Source organism: Xenopus tropicalis, chromosome 9, assembly GCF_000004195.4.
Source record: "Xenopus tropicalis strain Nigerian chromosome 9, UCB_Xtro_10.0, whole genome shotgun sequence".
NCBI lineage: Eukaryota > Metazoa > Chordata > Amphibia > Anura > Pipidae > Xenopus > Xenopus tropicalis.
The window spans coordinates 44,421,626-44,435,663 of NC_030685.2; the positions used below are offsets into that span (position 1 = coordinate 44,421,626).

The 14,038-nt window shown below is 40.6% G+C and overlaps 1 protein-coding gene across 9 annotated transcripts in view; it reads left to right on the plus strand.

The window, feature by feature from the left end:
* Nucleotides 1-14,038, plus strand: part of tmeff2 (transmembrane protein with EGF like and two follistatin like domains 2) — a 303,915-nt gene that overhangs the window by 114,764 nt on the left and 175,113 nt on the right. For all 9 annotated transcript variants that reach the window (XR_004220349.1, XR_004220347.1, XR_004220348.1 and 6 more), the window contains one exon: nucleotides 7,042-7,101. Coding sequence is in view for 4 of the 9 variants with exons in the window: in XM_031892426.1 (XP_031748286.1) it covers nucleotides 7,042-7,101 (60 nt within the window). In the remaining 5 variants the exon portion in view is untranslated. The remainder of the gene's footprint in view (nucleotides 1-7,041; nucleotides 7,102-14,038) is intronic.

Consider the following 14,038-nt stretch of genomic DNA (forward strand, 5'->3'; position numbering starts at 1 on the left):
TTTCTTGCCACGTAGTTTAGATCATATATCCTCAGGTGTAGGAATTGAAAATGCTGGCCTTTTTTTTTTTTAGCTTTGTTAAGATCACTGGCATCCAGGCAAACTCTGAGGTTTCCACTTTTCTTTTCAGTGATGACAAGATAATTCACACAGGATGTGAGTACAGTCACAGAACTCACAACTCCTGTATATTAAAGTTCTGAAAATTTTTGCTTAAATTTGTTTATGATGGCAAAGGGAATTTTTCTACAACCATGACAGGTGAAATTGTAGAGTCTACATAAATGTCATATTTTCCTAGAAAGCAACCAACTCCTTCATAAAGTTTAGGGGATTTAGATATTTAGGGGAAGATTTATCCAAATGTGAGTTTAGAGCTTAATACCTAAAAATTCACCCACTGTCTATTCATTCCTATGGGATTTTAAGAAGCATATTTATTAAATGGTGAACCCTAACTTTCACCCATTGATAAATATGCTTCTAAAAATCCCAAAAGTATTAAAACACAGGTGAGTTTTTGATAAATCTGCTGCAGTATCTAACTTATCATCCAGTTTCTGGGCCTTGGTACATAAACTTGCTGCCTGCAAGACACCAACAAACAGAGAGTCTATTTTTGTTTCCTTCTCCTTATTCACTTTCAAAAAAGATTTTTTTGTTCTGCAGCACTTAGCAGGGATGGCAACCATGTAGGTGCGGCACCCAGGGGAAGATGCAGTGCATGCCAGGAAGTGATGTCAGACGTAAGCACGTACCACCGGAAGTGACACCATGCACACACGCAAATGGCCCTCTGAAGCTGAAAATTTGCTACCTGCACATATGCAGTTCCTTAGGATGACCTGACTGTGCATGTTTGCCCAGAAATTGCGAATATCTTTGGGAAATATTGTGAGCAAAGTCTGTTTAGGCAACTTACATAGGCTTTGCAGGAAACTCACAGGATATGGGTGAGATAGTGAACAGGAGCACAGGCACACACAGGAACTGTGCTTGTAGAGAATTAACTTTTACGAAGGGTTAACACAGCACACTGCAAAATATTGACTTAGTCTTTTTAGATACACTGTGCAGGAACAGGAAGCAGACAACATATGACTAGCTGCTGTCCCAAACTTAAGGTGACAGCACAATATATTACAGATTCCCTTTACAGTGAAACAGGTGGTTCTAGGACTCTAACCACTGATTTTGCTAAAATATTATTATTATCATTAACATTTACTTATAAAGCTTCAACATATTCCACAGTGCTGTACAATAAGAGGGTTTCATACATTGGACATACAGAGTAACATATAAAGCAATCAATAACCGATACAAGAGGTAAAGAGAGCCCTGGCCAAAAGAGCTTACAATCTACAAGGAGAAAGGGTTGAGACACAAAGTATGGGAGTGGGCAAGATCAGAGTTAAACAATGTGATTATGTTATAATGTTATTATGGACTGAAGAGGGGACAGTCTCCAAAGGGGAAGGCCAATTAGCAGAGAGTTACAGTAGTCCAGGAGAGCTATGATGAGAGAGTGAATAAGAATTTTGGCAGCATCTTGATCTAAATGATCGTATTTTGGAAATGTTTCTTAGGTGAAAGTGAAATGATTTGATAAGTGACTGGAAATGAGGCGTGAAGGACAGGGCAGAATCGAGGATAACCCCAAGGCACCGAGCCTGGGAAGATGGGGTGATGGTAGAATTGTTGACTGTGATAGATACCTGGGGAATAATGTGGGTGTTGGATGGGGGAAAGAGAACCAATTTAGTCTTAGAGAAGTTTAATTTAAGGTAGCGCTGGGACATCCAAGTGGAGATAGCGGACAGTCAGGAAGAGACACAAGTTAGAAGCTCTGGGTTGAGATTAGGAGGGGAAAGATAGATCTGAGTATCATCAGCATTGAGGTGGTGCTGAAAGCCAAAAGAATTGGTTAGTTTGCCAAGTGAGGAAGTACTGAGAGAGCTAGGGGCAGAATTGCAGTGGCCCTTGTTTCTGATATTCTCAGACTCTCTTTCATCAGGTATGGTACCTAGGGATTGGAAGAAGGCGAATGTCATTCCCATATTTAAAAAGGGAGTAAGATCTCAGCCTGGCAATTATAGGCCTGTAAGTTTGACATCCGTGGTGGGCAAGTTATTTGAAGGCTTGTTAAGGGATCACATTCAAAATTATGTAGTGGAGAATGCCATTATGAGCAGTAATCAGCATGGCTTTATGAAGGACAGGTCATGTCAGACCAATTTAATTGCTTTTTATGATGAGGTAAGTAAGAAGCTGGACAGTGGGGATGCAGTAGATATCATCTATTTGGATTTTGCCAAAGCATTTGATACCGTTCCCCACAAACGACTGCTTTCTCAGCTAAGGTCTATTGGTCTTAGTGAAGCCGTTTGCACATGGATAGAAAACTGGCTACAGGATCGGGTACAGAGGGTGGTTGTTAATGGTACATTCTCTACTTGGAATAAGGCCCTCAGTGGGGTCCCTCAGGGTTCTGTACTGGGCCCACTTTTGTTTAATTTGTTCATAAATGACTTAGGGGAGGGTATTATGAGTAATGTATCAGTGTTTGCAGATGACACAAAACTCTGCAGACCAGTCAATTCTATCCAGGATGTGACATCCCTGCAGCAGGATCTTGACCAACTGGCAATCTGGGCAGCTAAGTGGCAGATGAGATTTAATGTGGATAAATGTAAGGTCATGCACCTGGGATGTAAAAATATGCAAGCCCCGTATACCCTTAATGGGACTGCACTAGGCAAATCCATAATGGAGAAGGACCTTGGAGTCCTTGTAGATAATAAACTTGGCTGTAGCAAGCAATGCCAGGCAGCGGCTGCAAGGGCAAACAAGGTTTTGAGCTGTATTAAAAAGGGTATAGATTCACGGGAGGAGGGGGTTATTCTTCCCCTTTACAGAGCGCTGGTAAGGCCCCATCTAGAACATGGTGTTCAGTTTTGGTCTCCAGTGCTCAAACGGGACATTACTGAGTTAGAGAGGGTCCAGAGAAGGGCAACTAAGCTGGTAAAGGGTATGGAAAGTCTCAGTTATGAAGAAAGACTGGCCAAGTTGGGTCTGTTTACACTGGAGAAGAGGCGCTTAAGAGGTGACATGATAACTATGTATAAATATATAAAGGGATCATATAATAACCTTTCTAATGTTTTATTTACCAGTAGGTCCTTCCAACGGACACGAGGGCACCCACTCCGTTTAGAACAAGGGAGGTTCCATTTAAACATTCGGAAAGGATTTTTTACAGTGAGAGCTGTGAGGTTCTGGAATTCCCTCCCCGAATCAGTCGTGCTGGCTGATACATTATATAACTTTAAGAAGGGGCTGGATGGATTCTTAGCAAGTGAGGGAATACAGGGTTATGGGAGGTAGCTCTTAGTACTAGTTGATCCAGGGACTGGTCCGATTGCCATCTTGGAGTCAGGAAGGAATTTTTTCCCCTCTGTGGCAAATTAGAGAGGCTTCAGATGGGGTTTTTTGCCTTCCTCTGGATCAACTAGTAGTTAGGCAGGTTATATATAGGCATTATGGTTGAACTTGATGGACGTATGTCTTTTTTCAACCCAACTTACTATGTTACTATGTAAATTAGTAAGGGGCCCAGGACAGAACCTTTAGGAGCCCCGACAGAAAGAAGCAAGGGAGAAGATGATGCTCCATTGTAAGAGACAATGAAAGATTGATCTGAGAGATAAGATGAAAACCAGGATAAGGCAGTGTCACAAAGGCCGAGAGACTGGAGGAGAAGAGGGTGATTCACAGTGTCACAAGCAGCTGAGAGATCGAAAAGTTAGTAGCGAGTATTTTTTGGCTTTAGCCGATAAGAGGTCATTAGTTAGTCCGCTTAGTTTCTGTAGTTTCTGTGGAGTGTAGTTGTCTAAAACCAGATTGTAGGGGATCCAGCAGGTTATTGTCAGAGAGGAATAGCGTCAGTTGGTTGTAAACTAGGCGCTCTAGTAGTTTGGAGATGATAGGTCGGAAGTAACTAAGATTGGAGGGATCAAGAGAGGGGTTTTTTTCAGGATAGGGGGTTATAAGTGCATGTTTCAGTTGGGAGGGAAAGATTCCAGTAGAAAGTGAGAGATTGAATAGATGAGTTAAGGCTTTGATAAGACAGGGGTTGGCATTTCGTAGAAGTTTGAAAGGAATGGGATCAAGTGGGCAGGTGGTAAGGTGAGAGGAAGCCTAAAGTTTTGAGACTTCCTCTTCAGTCACTGAGGAGGAGGAGCCGAGAAGAGTATGGGTAGCATGTAGGGAGGGAGGTGAATGGTTATTGGGATTAAGTTGTGTCATTTCTAATGGTGTCAATTTTATTTTTAAAGTGCTTTGCAAAAACTTGAGCAGTGACTGAAGCATGCGGAGGGGGAGGAGAAGGGGACTGCAGAGTTAAAGGTAGAGAAGAGTTGTGAAGGTTTTTAGAGTGGGAGTTAATGACTGCAGTGAAGTAGGTTTGTTTAGCTTGGTGGAGGGTAGTATTATGGGAGAGAAGAGCAGATTTGTAGTTGCAGAAATCTGATTCTGACCTGGATTTGCACCAGCGGCGCTCAAGTGTACGTGTCTTTCTAGGGCTTTGGTATGAACAGTGTGCCAGGGTTGGAGTGGTTTGGGCCTCATGGGTCTTGTCTTGGCAGGAGCAAGCTTATTAGCAGTGGTGAGTGTGCTGTAGTAGACAGAAGTAGACTGATTATGACAAGAAACGGTTAGGATGTTAGAGTGAAGAGATTCAAAGGAAGAAGAGAGATGTTTAGTGATTGCAGGTCTCGGTATATGCATGTTTTGGGGACTGCAGAGGGTGTAGACGGAGGTAGCAAGAGTTGAAATGTGAGCAGACTATGATCAGAGAGGGGTAAAGAGGAGTTAGTGAAGTTGGAGATAGAACAAGATCCAGGGAGTTTCCATTGGAGTGAGAGGGGGAATCAGAGCACAGAGATAACCCAAAGGAGGATGTGAGTGAAAGGAGTTTAGAGGCAGCAGAGGCATTAGGATTGTTAACAGGTATGTTAAAGTCACCTAGTACAATGGATGGGGAATCAGAGGAAAGGAAATAAGAAAGCCAAGCAGAAAAGTTGTCAAAGAACTGTGAGGTTAGTTCAGGTCGGTATATAACAGCAATGCAAAGCGAACCAGGGGAGTAGAGCCTAATAGAGTAAACCTTGAATGAGAAAAATGAAAGAGAAAGAGGAGGTGGAAGGACTTTAAATGAACAGCAGAGGGAGATAAGGAGTCCTAAACCCACCCCCTGCCCTGTTTCCAGGTCTGGGAGTGTGGGTAAGGTGTAGACCCCCAAAGGACAGAGCAGCAGGTGAGGCAGTGTCAGTAGAGGAAAGCCAGGTCTCTGTTTTTGCAAGTAAGTTAAAGGATTTAGCAATGAAAAGGTCATGGATGGAGGTAAGTTTGTTGCAGACGGAGTGGGAATTCCAGAGGGCACAGGATATTTGAACAGTGGCTTTGGGTAAAGGGATATGGTTTCTGCACTTTAAGCGGGTACAAGGTGGGTTTGGAGAACGTGGCCCTAACAAAACAGGGATGGGGTAAGGGCCAGGGTTGGGGGAAATGTCACCAGCAGCAAGTAACAGGAAAGAGAGGAATACAAGGTGAGAGCGGGATTTGTGTGTTCTTGTTTTATGTGAGGAGAAAGAGTTAACTGGAGTAATGGAACAAAGCACTTTAAAGACTTCATGTGTTGAGTGGGAAGGAAAGGAGAGTAGAGAGGCAGTGATTTCTATACCTTTCTGACTTGATGGAGAAAGTGGCAGCAGATGTTTTAGAAAACATGAAAGTGCAAAGAGGAGGAAAGCAGGATAAAACATTGTGAGGTAGGAAGTGACAAACTACCAGGCCCATTTGTAGGGTGTCCTCTCCCCACTGCTCTGTATGCGACCGAAGCGGCGCACATGTGCGGTGGTGGGCGACAGGGGTCAGCCTCGGGCACCCCATTCTCAAATCCGGCCCTGCAAACTACCAGGAACAAACAACATTGTTTTCTTGTGATACCATGTTCAGTTTTGATTGGAGATAATTCGGGGCCTTGTTTAACTGCCATTTTCCTAGCACTTGTGAAATATTAGCACTTGTAAAATATTAGCACCAGTGCCTGCCCCTGACACTACTGCCATCCCCATGGCTGCGTCTGAATTTATATGCAGCTGATTGGGGAAAGCCAGAACCTGATTGACTAATTAATTAATCAGGGATCAAAGTAAACAGGCTGTGTAGGAAGGGGAGACTTTAACAAGCACCAGAACCAGGTTTTGGGGCTTTAAAAATATCTCTTGCTCACTGAGAAGTGGACAACGTTGTGAGTTTGACACAGCTATCACGAGTACTAAATCAAGGTAGGCCTAACAAAAAAAGTTATTGGCATAGCAAATACAAGCTGAATTACAATTACCATTACTGTAATAGGGAGGCTGCAATATAATGTCTTATATAGCAGTACAGTATACAGCACAAGGCAATATCTGTTCTTTTATTACTTTGGGTGATTTCATTGCATTTTAGTTATTTTATTCCAGATTTTTCCATTGCACTGTTGTTTATTGCTTGTTTAGTGGCAGAGGGATCTGCCAACAAATAAAATAGCACCCCATTAGGAAATAATTACTTATAGAGGCATGGCCATGGACCTGACCCAGCAAGTTACACCATTATACTAAAAACCCTGTCCATGATTTTGACCAAACCACACCCATTCTCCCACGATGCCCACCCCTAAACTACCCACAAATCTTATTTTACATTTTTCGGGGGCCCTCTTTGCCCCTTACTGTAGTACACATTGTACCCACTTGGTGGAGGTTCTTCCCGGGCTGCTCAAGAGCTCTGTAGGATTTTCTGTATAATCTAAAAATACAATACAATCCCACATATGTGGTCAAATATATTTCAAGTATTCTGCACCTGCATAGAAAAAGTTAGCACAACCTTACAATATGTGTACAAACCCAGAATGTAGGACATTGTGTGAGGTATGATTCTTCTTAATTAAACTCTTCTAAATCTTACACTTCTTTTTTTTCTCACCAGAGAATACTACAGCAAGTACTAAATCTGAAGACAGTCATTACGCAAGAACAGATTACACAGGTAAAGTATTGTACATGATACAATGAAGTAACTGCTTTTGCCTAGTTTTAAGGTGGCTATACAGAAGACGATTTTAGCTGCCAATATCGGTCTTTTAGACTGATTCGGCAGCATATTTGTCTGTATGGGCACCACTGACAAGCCTCTGTCGGATCTCTGTCTGCTCATTGATGCGGTCTTGTATCCAACTGCGCATATGCTTTAATACAATAGAATTAGCACAATATTGCCCTCCAGTAGGTGGGTGCGATTGGGAGAAGACCCACTCGCTTGGCAAATTTATCTTTTAAACAGACTGTTTTCATATTTTGTCTTTTGGATGACATTTTTTATGAATTTGTCTTTTGCACAAATCTGTTGTGCTATTAAACCAGTCCCACATCTACCAAAAAAATAAAGAAATTGCTATTTTGCATAATATAGGGATATATATCACAAAAATGTTTTATTATATATGTGGAAATACTGATTCATGGTTCATGAATATGCCAATACCAAAGAAGTATAGGTTTATGGAGACTTCTGACTTATATGTCAAAAACTCAGAACACCAAACCAAATACCAAAATTTCAATGCACCACCACAGAAATCATACTGTACTTGGGTTCCAAGTACAAAATCCACTAGCAGTAGGTTTACCCCAGGAAACCATATGTTTTTTAAAAGTTCATGAGGAATCCAAAATGGATATATATTACCATTCTATTCCAAACCACAAAGCTTTCCTTTGTTTGGAGTCTTGAAATGCCAGCATGGATTTCAACTAGGAACATGCACACAGTGTCAGACTAGTGTATTTGGGGGCTCACTGGAAGAAGTGAATCAAGGGCCCACCCCCTGCACTACATCTTTACCTCCACTGATTGTCGGTCAACAGCTATCTGGCTTACCCACCAACATGCACCTGAAGAGAGGCCTAACAGGACCAGGGCTAACCAGGTTTTTCCCAGTGCCCTGCTGGGCCAGTTCAACCTTGAATTCATAGTACCCTAATATCCCAGTGCGAGTGACCAGTGTGCATATGCTGCTTGCTGATCACCAAGATGACTGCTGGAAACAGAACTGATGGCCAATGCTGTCGAGCATGTACTTCTCCTTTAAATAAAGATTTATACAATACTTTTACTCAAAACCCTGTTATTGCCTAATTCATTAAGCTGAAACTAGCATAATAATGCAAATGTGAAAAGTTACATAGGGTTGAAAAAAGACCAGAGTCCATCAAGTTCAACCCTTCCAAGTAATCCCAGCACACACAAACCTATATTTACCTATCTATACGCTCACATGCATAAACTATATATACAAACATTAATACTAACTGTAGATACTGTATATACTCGAGTATAAGCCGATCCGAATATAAGCCGAGGTACCTAATTTTACCTAAGAAAACTGGAAAAACTTATTGACTCGAGTATAAGCCTAGGGTGGGAAAGGTTTGTCCTTTTTCATTATGTCATTTACAAATAAATGTCTTACTACACTGCACTGCTGGGAGAGAACATAAATATATATTGATCAAACTTGAAATTGTTGTGCCGTTGTAAATTGCAGTTTCCAGGAATCCCTTAATGGGTGAGGTTGTTAATTGAATATCCAAATGACTGTTGTGCCATGGGATGAAGTGTGCATCATTTATGCTTACAAAGGATGTTATGGGCACAGCCACTGATGTATGATGTTATGTTAATATCCATATGTTCATAGTAATCTCCATTCTAATTTTGAATTTTTAGAAACTGCAGGACACACTCTACATGAGAATACAGCATTGCTTCTTTAGTTAAATATCCCTGCGGAAGGCATATGTAGGGCAGAGGAAATTTTAAAAATTAAACAGAAGAACTATTATTCTGTACCTGATACTAAAACCAATGCCACTAAAACCAATAAACACCACCATAATCCCTAGCAAGTATGTGGGATGGTATTAGGATAAGTAGAGCTGGCCACAATAGGGGGTGATAGAAAGAAATTACTTTTGCAGACAGAGGAGCTTCCATACCGCTCCCGGTACCCCTCCTCATACAGCTCCCAGTACCGCTCCCAGCTGCGTCATGATTGGTGGAGACACTTCACTGTCATTTCTGCCAATCTTTGATCCAAAACATGTTCTTTGCTCTCGATTTGCTTATCACGTAAATACTCAGCAAAGAGAGGACACGACAGAATATGGAAAGAATCATGTGAATACACGTGAATAGTTTTCAGTCGAATCATCCCTGAACTGAACGCCGAATGTGCGCCTTCAGTTCACGGATGATTCAGTTCAGTGGCGTTCAGTTCAGGGATGATTCCTATGATTCAGTTCAGTGGCGTTCAGTTCAGGGATGATTCGAATGAAAACTATTCACGTATGATTCTTTCCATATTATTTCTTGTGTCCTCTCTTTGCTGAGCGGTTAGTTGCATTCGTGCGCACCCTCCCCCTGTGAATTGACCCGGCCCCCCGCTGCGTCCTCTGTCACACCTGCCAGCTGAGAGAGAAGACACAGCGGGGAGCGGTATGTCAGCAGTGTCAGCGTATATACTCGAGTATAAGCCGAGGCTGAGTTTTTCAGCACATTTTTTGTGCTGAAAAACTCGGCTTATACTCGAGTATATACGGTATTAGTATCACAATAGCCCTGGATACTATGCTTGTTCAAGAACTCATCCAGGCCCCTCTTAAAGGCATTAACAGAATCTGCCATTACAACATTACTAGGAAGGGCATTCCACAACCTCACTGCCCTCACCGTGCGAAACCACCTATGCAGCTTCAAATGGAATCTCCGTTCCTCTAATCTAAAGGAGTGGCCTCTGGTGCACTAAACATCCCCTATCTGACTAAAATTCCCCTCAAATGTACTTGTACTGAGTAATCATGTCCCCTCGCAAGCACCTTTTTTCCAGAGAAAACAGCCCCAACCTCGTCAGTCTAACCTCCATAGTTTAAAGCTTCCATCTCCTTTACTAGTTTAGTTGCACATCTCTGCACTTTCTTCAGCTCATTAATATCCTTCTTAAGGACTGGAGCCCAAAACTGCACAGCATACTCAAGGTGAGGCCTTAGCAGGGACATATGAAGAGGCAAAATTATGTTTTCATGCCTTGAGTCAATGCCCTTTTTTATACAAGACAGTAATTTATTTGCTTTAGTAGCCACCAAATGACATTGCCTGGAATTAGACAACTTGTTATCTACAAAACCCACCAGATCCTTCTTTATTAAGGATCCCCACAAAAAACTAACATTTAGTAGATGCCTTGCGTTTATATTATTTCTACCAAAGTGCATAACTTTGCACTTGTCCACATTGAACCTCATTTATATTGGCTTGATTAAATAAAGTAAAAGAAACAGGAGTGCACTTATATCCTGATGAAGTTATGTGAATTCTATTTAAGTAGCACCCAGGTGCTCAAAAGAATTGGATATGAAGAATGTGAGTGTAGATCTGTGAGGGTGTGACAGCTTAATTTTAACCCAAATTGCCTATTTAACTATGTACTGTAAGTCTCAGTTCATAGGAATAATTGCCAGGACTGTTAAAATACTTTCTTACTTTGTGGTCCCACAACATGTAACCTGAGCAGAAGTAGTATTTTCAATTGTTGGTGTCTGATCAGTTATGTGCATCATTTGGGGATGTAAATGTGCAGGTGAGTCCAAAACTTTGGGGCTATGCATACAAATCTACAGAAGGGAAACAAGAAAAATATGCTTAAATTGCATTCCAGAAATCGTCATATAAACATTGTTATTATTATATAATACTCTGTTAAAAGGCAAATAAGACATGACCTAATATTTAGGCTGTTGGTAATTGTGGTTTCAATTGTAGAGCATTTTAAAGTTAACCAAAATAGTATAATATGACTGGGTAGTAAAGATAGGAGGCTTTACTTTCAGGGGCTGAGGAAATAGAAAAGGAGGATGCGTATGTTTGTATGTTTGTTATACAGGATTTAAAGCCAATATAAAGGAAACCGTGATGGTAGAAAATGAGGGGGCTGAAGCCCTATGGCTGGAATGAACTTAAATACTGAAAGTGTCCAGCAAATTAATTTTAAGGTTATGCTATACACTCCCAAATTTAAGTAAAGGGCAAGAGGAAGTTCCTGTTGCAAAAATAAAAGGTTGCTAGTTTGAGGTAAGTAATGATGATAGCACTACCAGTACTGCCAGGACAGTTGATGGGAACAAGTTTATAAACTTGTTGCATCCACAAAGTGTTCTACCTGTTGTCACATTACCTTATCAGGTATCAGGTGCTTAACAGTCTATAGACCCACCTGCCCGGTGTCAAAAGCAAACGCATAAAATTAAAAAATGCAGCAGCACATTGGTCACTTATTGGGGTTGCATTGGCAACATTTCAGGCCACACTGGTCCCTTTATCAAGCCTGAATTTACAGCTGTGCATTAAGTTAAATAGTGAACCAAGAGGGTGGGGGGTAACCAGGGGGGGAGGGGACAGGGTGAGTGCCAAAGCATATATTAACCTCCCTTGGAAGAAAAGTTCTTGTTTACCAGTCCTTATAAAAAGTCTATGATGGAATCCATTGAATTCGTGCATACAAGGTCCAAGTATATACATAACATTCCCATGATGATTATTTCAGGGCGAAGACAAATGGAGCGATTAGTGGCCGTGATTTTTAAAAACCCAGTCTTGATCACTAATCGCCATGGCTATAACAATGGCGATTTGTCCAGTAAGGCATATTTGAAATGCATACAAGTCGGCAGGTGTGAAATATACCGTATGGGACAAACCAGCATTGTTATAGCTATGGCGATTAGTTGCTGCAGCTGGATATCTAAAAATTGTGGTGACTAATCACCTCATTTGTCTTTGCCCTTATGCGTGTGCTTTATTAATTACAAGTGTCCAAATATTTAAAAGTCCATACATATTACGGGACCTGTTATCCAGAATGCTCGGGACCTGGGGTTTTCTGGGTAAGGGATCTTTCTGTAATTTGGATCTCCATAACTTATGTCTACTAAAAATCATTTCAATATTAAATAAACCCAATAGGCTTGTTTTGCCTCCAATAAGGATTAATTAAATCTTAGTTGGGATCTATTACTAGGTTCGGTTTTATTATTGCAGAGAAAAAAGTGATAATTTTAAAAATAGAATTATTTGCTTATAATGGAGTCTATGGGAGATGGCCTTTCTGTAATTCGGAACTTTCTGGATAACGGGTTTCCGGATAAGGGATCCCATACATGTACCTGTGCTTACATACTGTACCCATTTGTGTTTCTCTAAGGCACCTCATGGTATGCAGATGGTATCATCAGCACTCAGACTGTTTCTACGTATCATTCAATAACCTTAAAAGGCAAAAAGAGATTGTTAATAGATCTGATATATACAAACAATACTAGCAAGGGGTATATACACCTACTGGTAAAAAAACAATTGCTGGGGTGTAATCCGTATTTAGGCGCCTAGGACACATGGCATCTAATCTATGGAACCTCTGCATTTCCAACTTCTGTAGCAGTAATAATCTGTTACTACCTCTCCTGGGTATTGGGACAGAGCCAATAGGGGGAATTCACAAAAGTGTCAGTAAGTACACACAAACACCATTTTTATATAGCATTTTTTCTTTACTGTCATTTTCTTGAATTCCTCAAAATGACCTGCCTGTCTGGTGAAAATGAGCATGTACTGGTAAAATTATTTGTCCCTTACAGGTAGCGGATTTATTCTTAGATTTACGGTCTTTGGCTTTTTGAATAGTTTCCCCTACATATAGTAACCAACAAAGATACTTCAATATGTAGACCACAAATGAAAACCCGCATGTATAAGACTGTTTAATACTGTATTGTTGTCTGGAGTGTGGCTGGTGAAATGTACACCCTTTTATCACTGAATTACATTGACTACAATGTAGGCAAGGAAAGGAACCAAACTTGTGTCTTTGTAAGTAAGATCCTGGGGTTTCTGGCTGCCAACGTCAGCTATCACCAGGCAGTCTTTCAGATTTCTGTCCCATGTGTAGGCTAACATAGGGGGCAACTGAAAACTTGGGACATCAGGTAAGCAGAATTGTAAGATGTGCCAATACAGTATTGCAAATTTGTCTACTGGTTGTATTAAAATGGTATATAAATACTTTTATTCTTTTATTTTCTTCCTGTTTGCATGACTTCTTATAGGAAAACTCTTGCTTGGTTTGCTGGTATACCTTTTGTAAACTTTGCTGCAATGTGTCCATACTGTAACCCCTGTTCTTGAACCGATTTACAATTTCTTTAATATGGTCCTCACAGTCGCTTGGGTTACTAACGATTTGCTTAATATACAAAAAATTAATGGATGTTATATCAAAATTAATTGTGAATGTAAGTGTATCTTTGATGCTATTCAGGAATTGATGGAAGGCAGCTAAGCTCTCACTATCACCATCTCAAAGTCATCGATATAATGTAAGTACATGATACAATGGAGTATAAAAAGGGAAGTTTAATTGATTGAAGTTTCCTCAAAAGTTGTCACCAAAAAGAAGATAATTCTGGTGTGGCACTATCTCTGGTAGCTCTAAACGAAAATAATTTTATGCAACTGTGTTCTGTTGTACTGTATTAAGAAGTATTTAGAACTGAGTTATGGTTGACAGATGTATATAAACTTGACACATCAAACCTTATCGTTTGGTAATGTTATGTTATTCAACAAACTGATCAGATGTGTAGTATGTTTAACATGAGATTTCACACAATGCACCAGTGGTTGCAATATTTTGTCTAGAAATATCTCTAGTGGTGTTAAAACAGATTTAGTAACTGCGACAGTAGGGGACCTGGTGGTTTTCTCAAGTCCTTATGTATTTTCAAAAGTGTTTAAAATAGATGGCGTGATGGGATTGTCTTTAATGAGATACTTTTTAAGTTCTTCTACAACCCCTTTCTTATTAGCCTTTTTC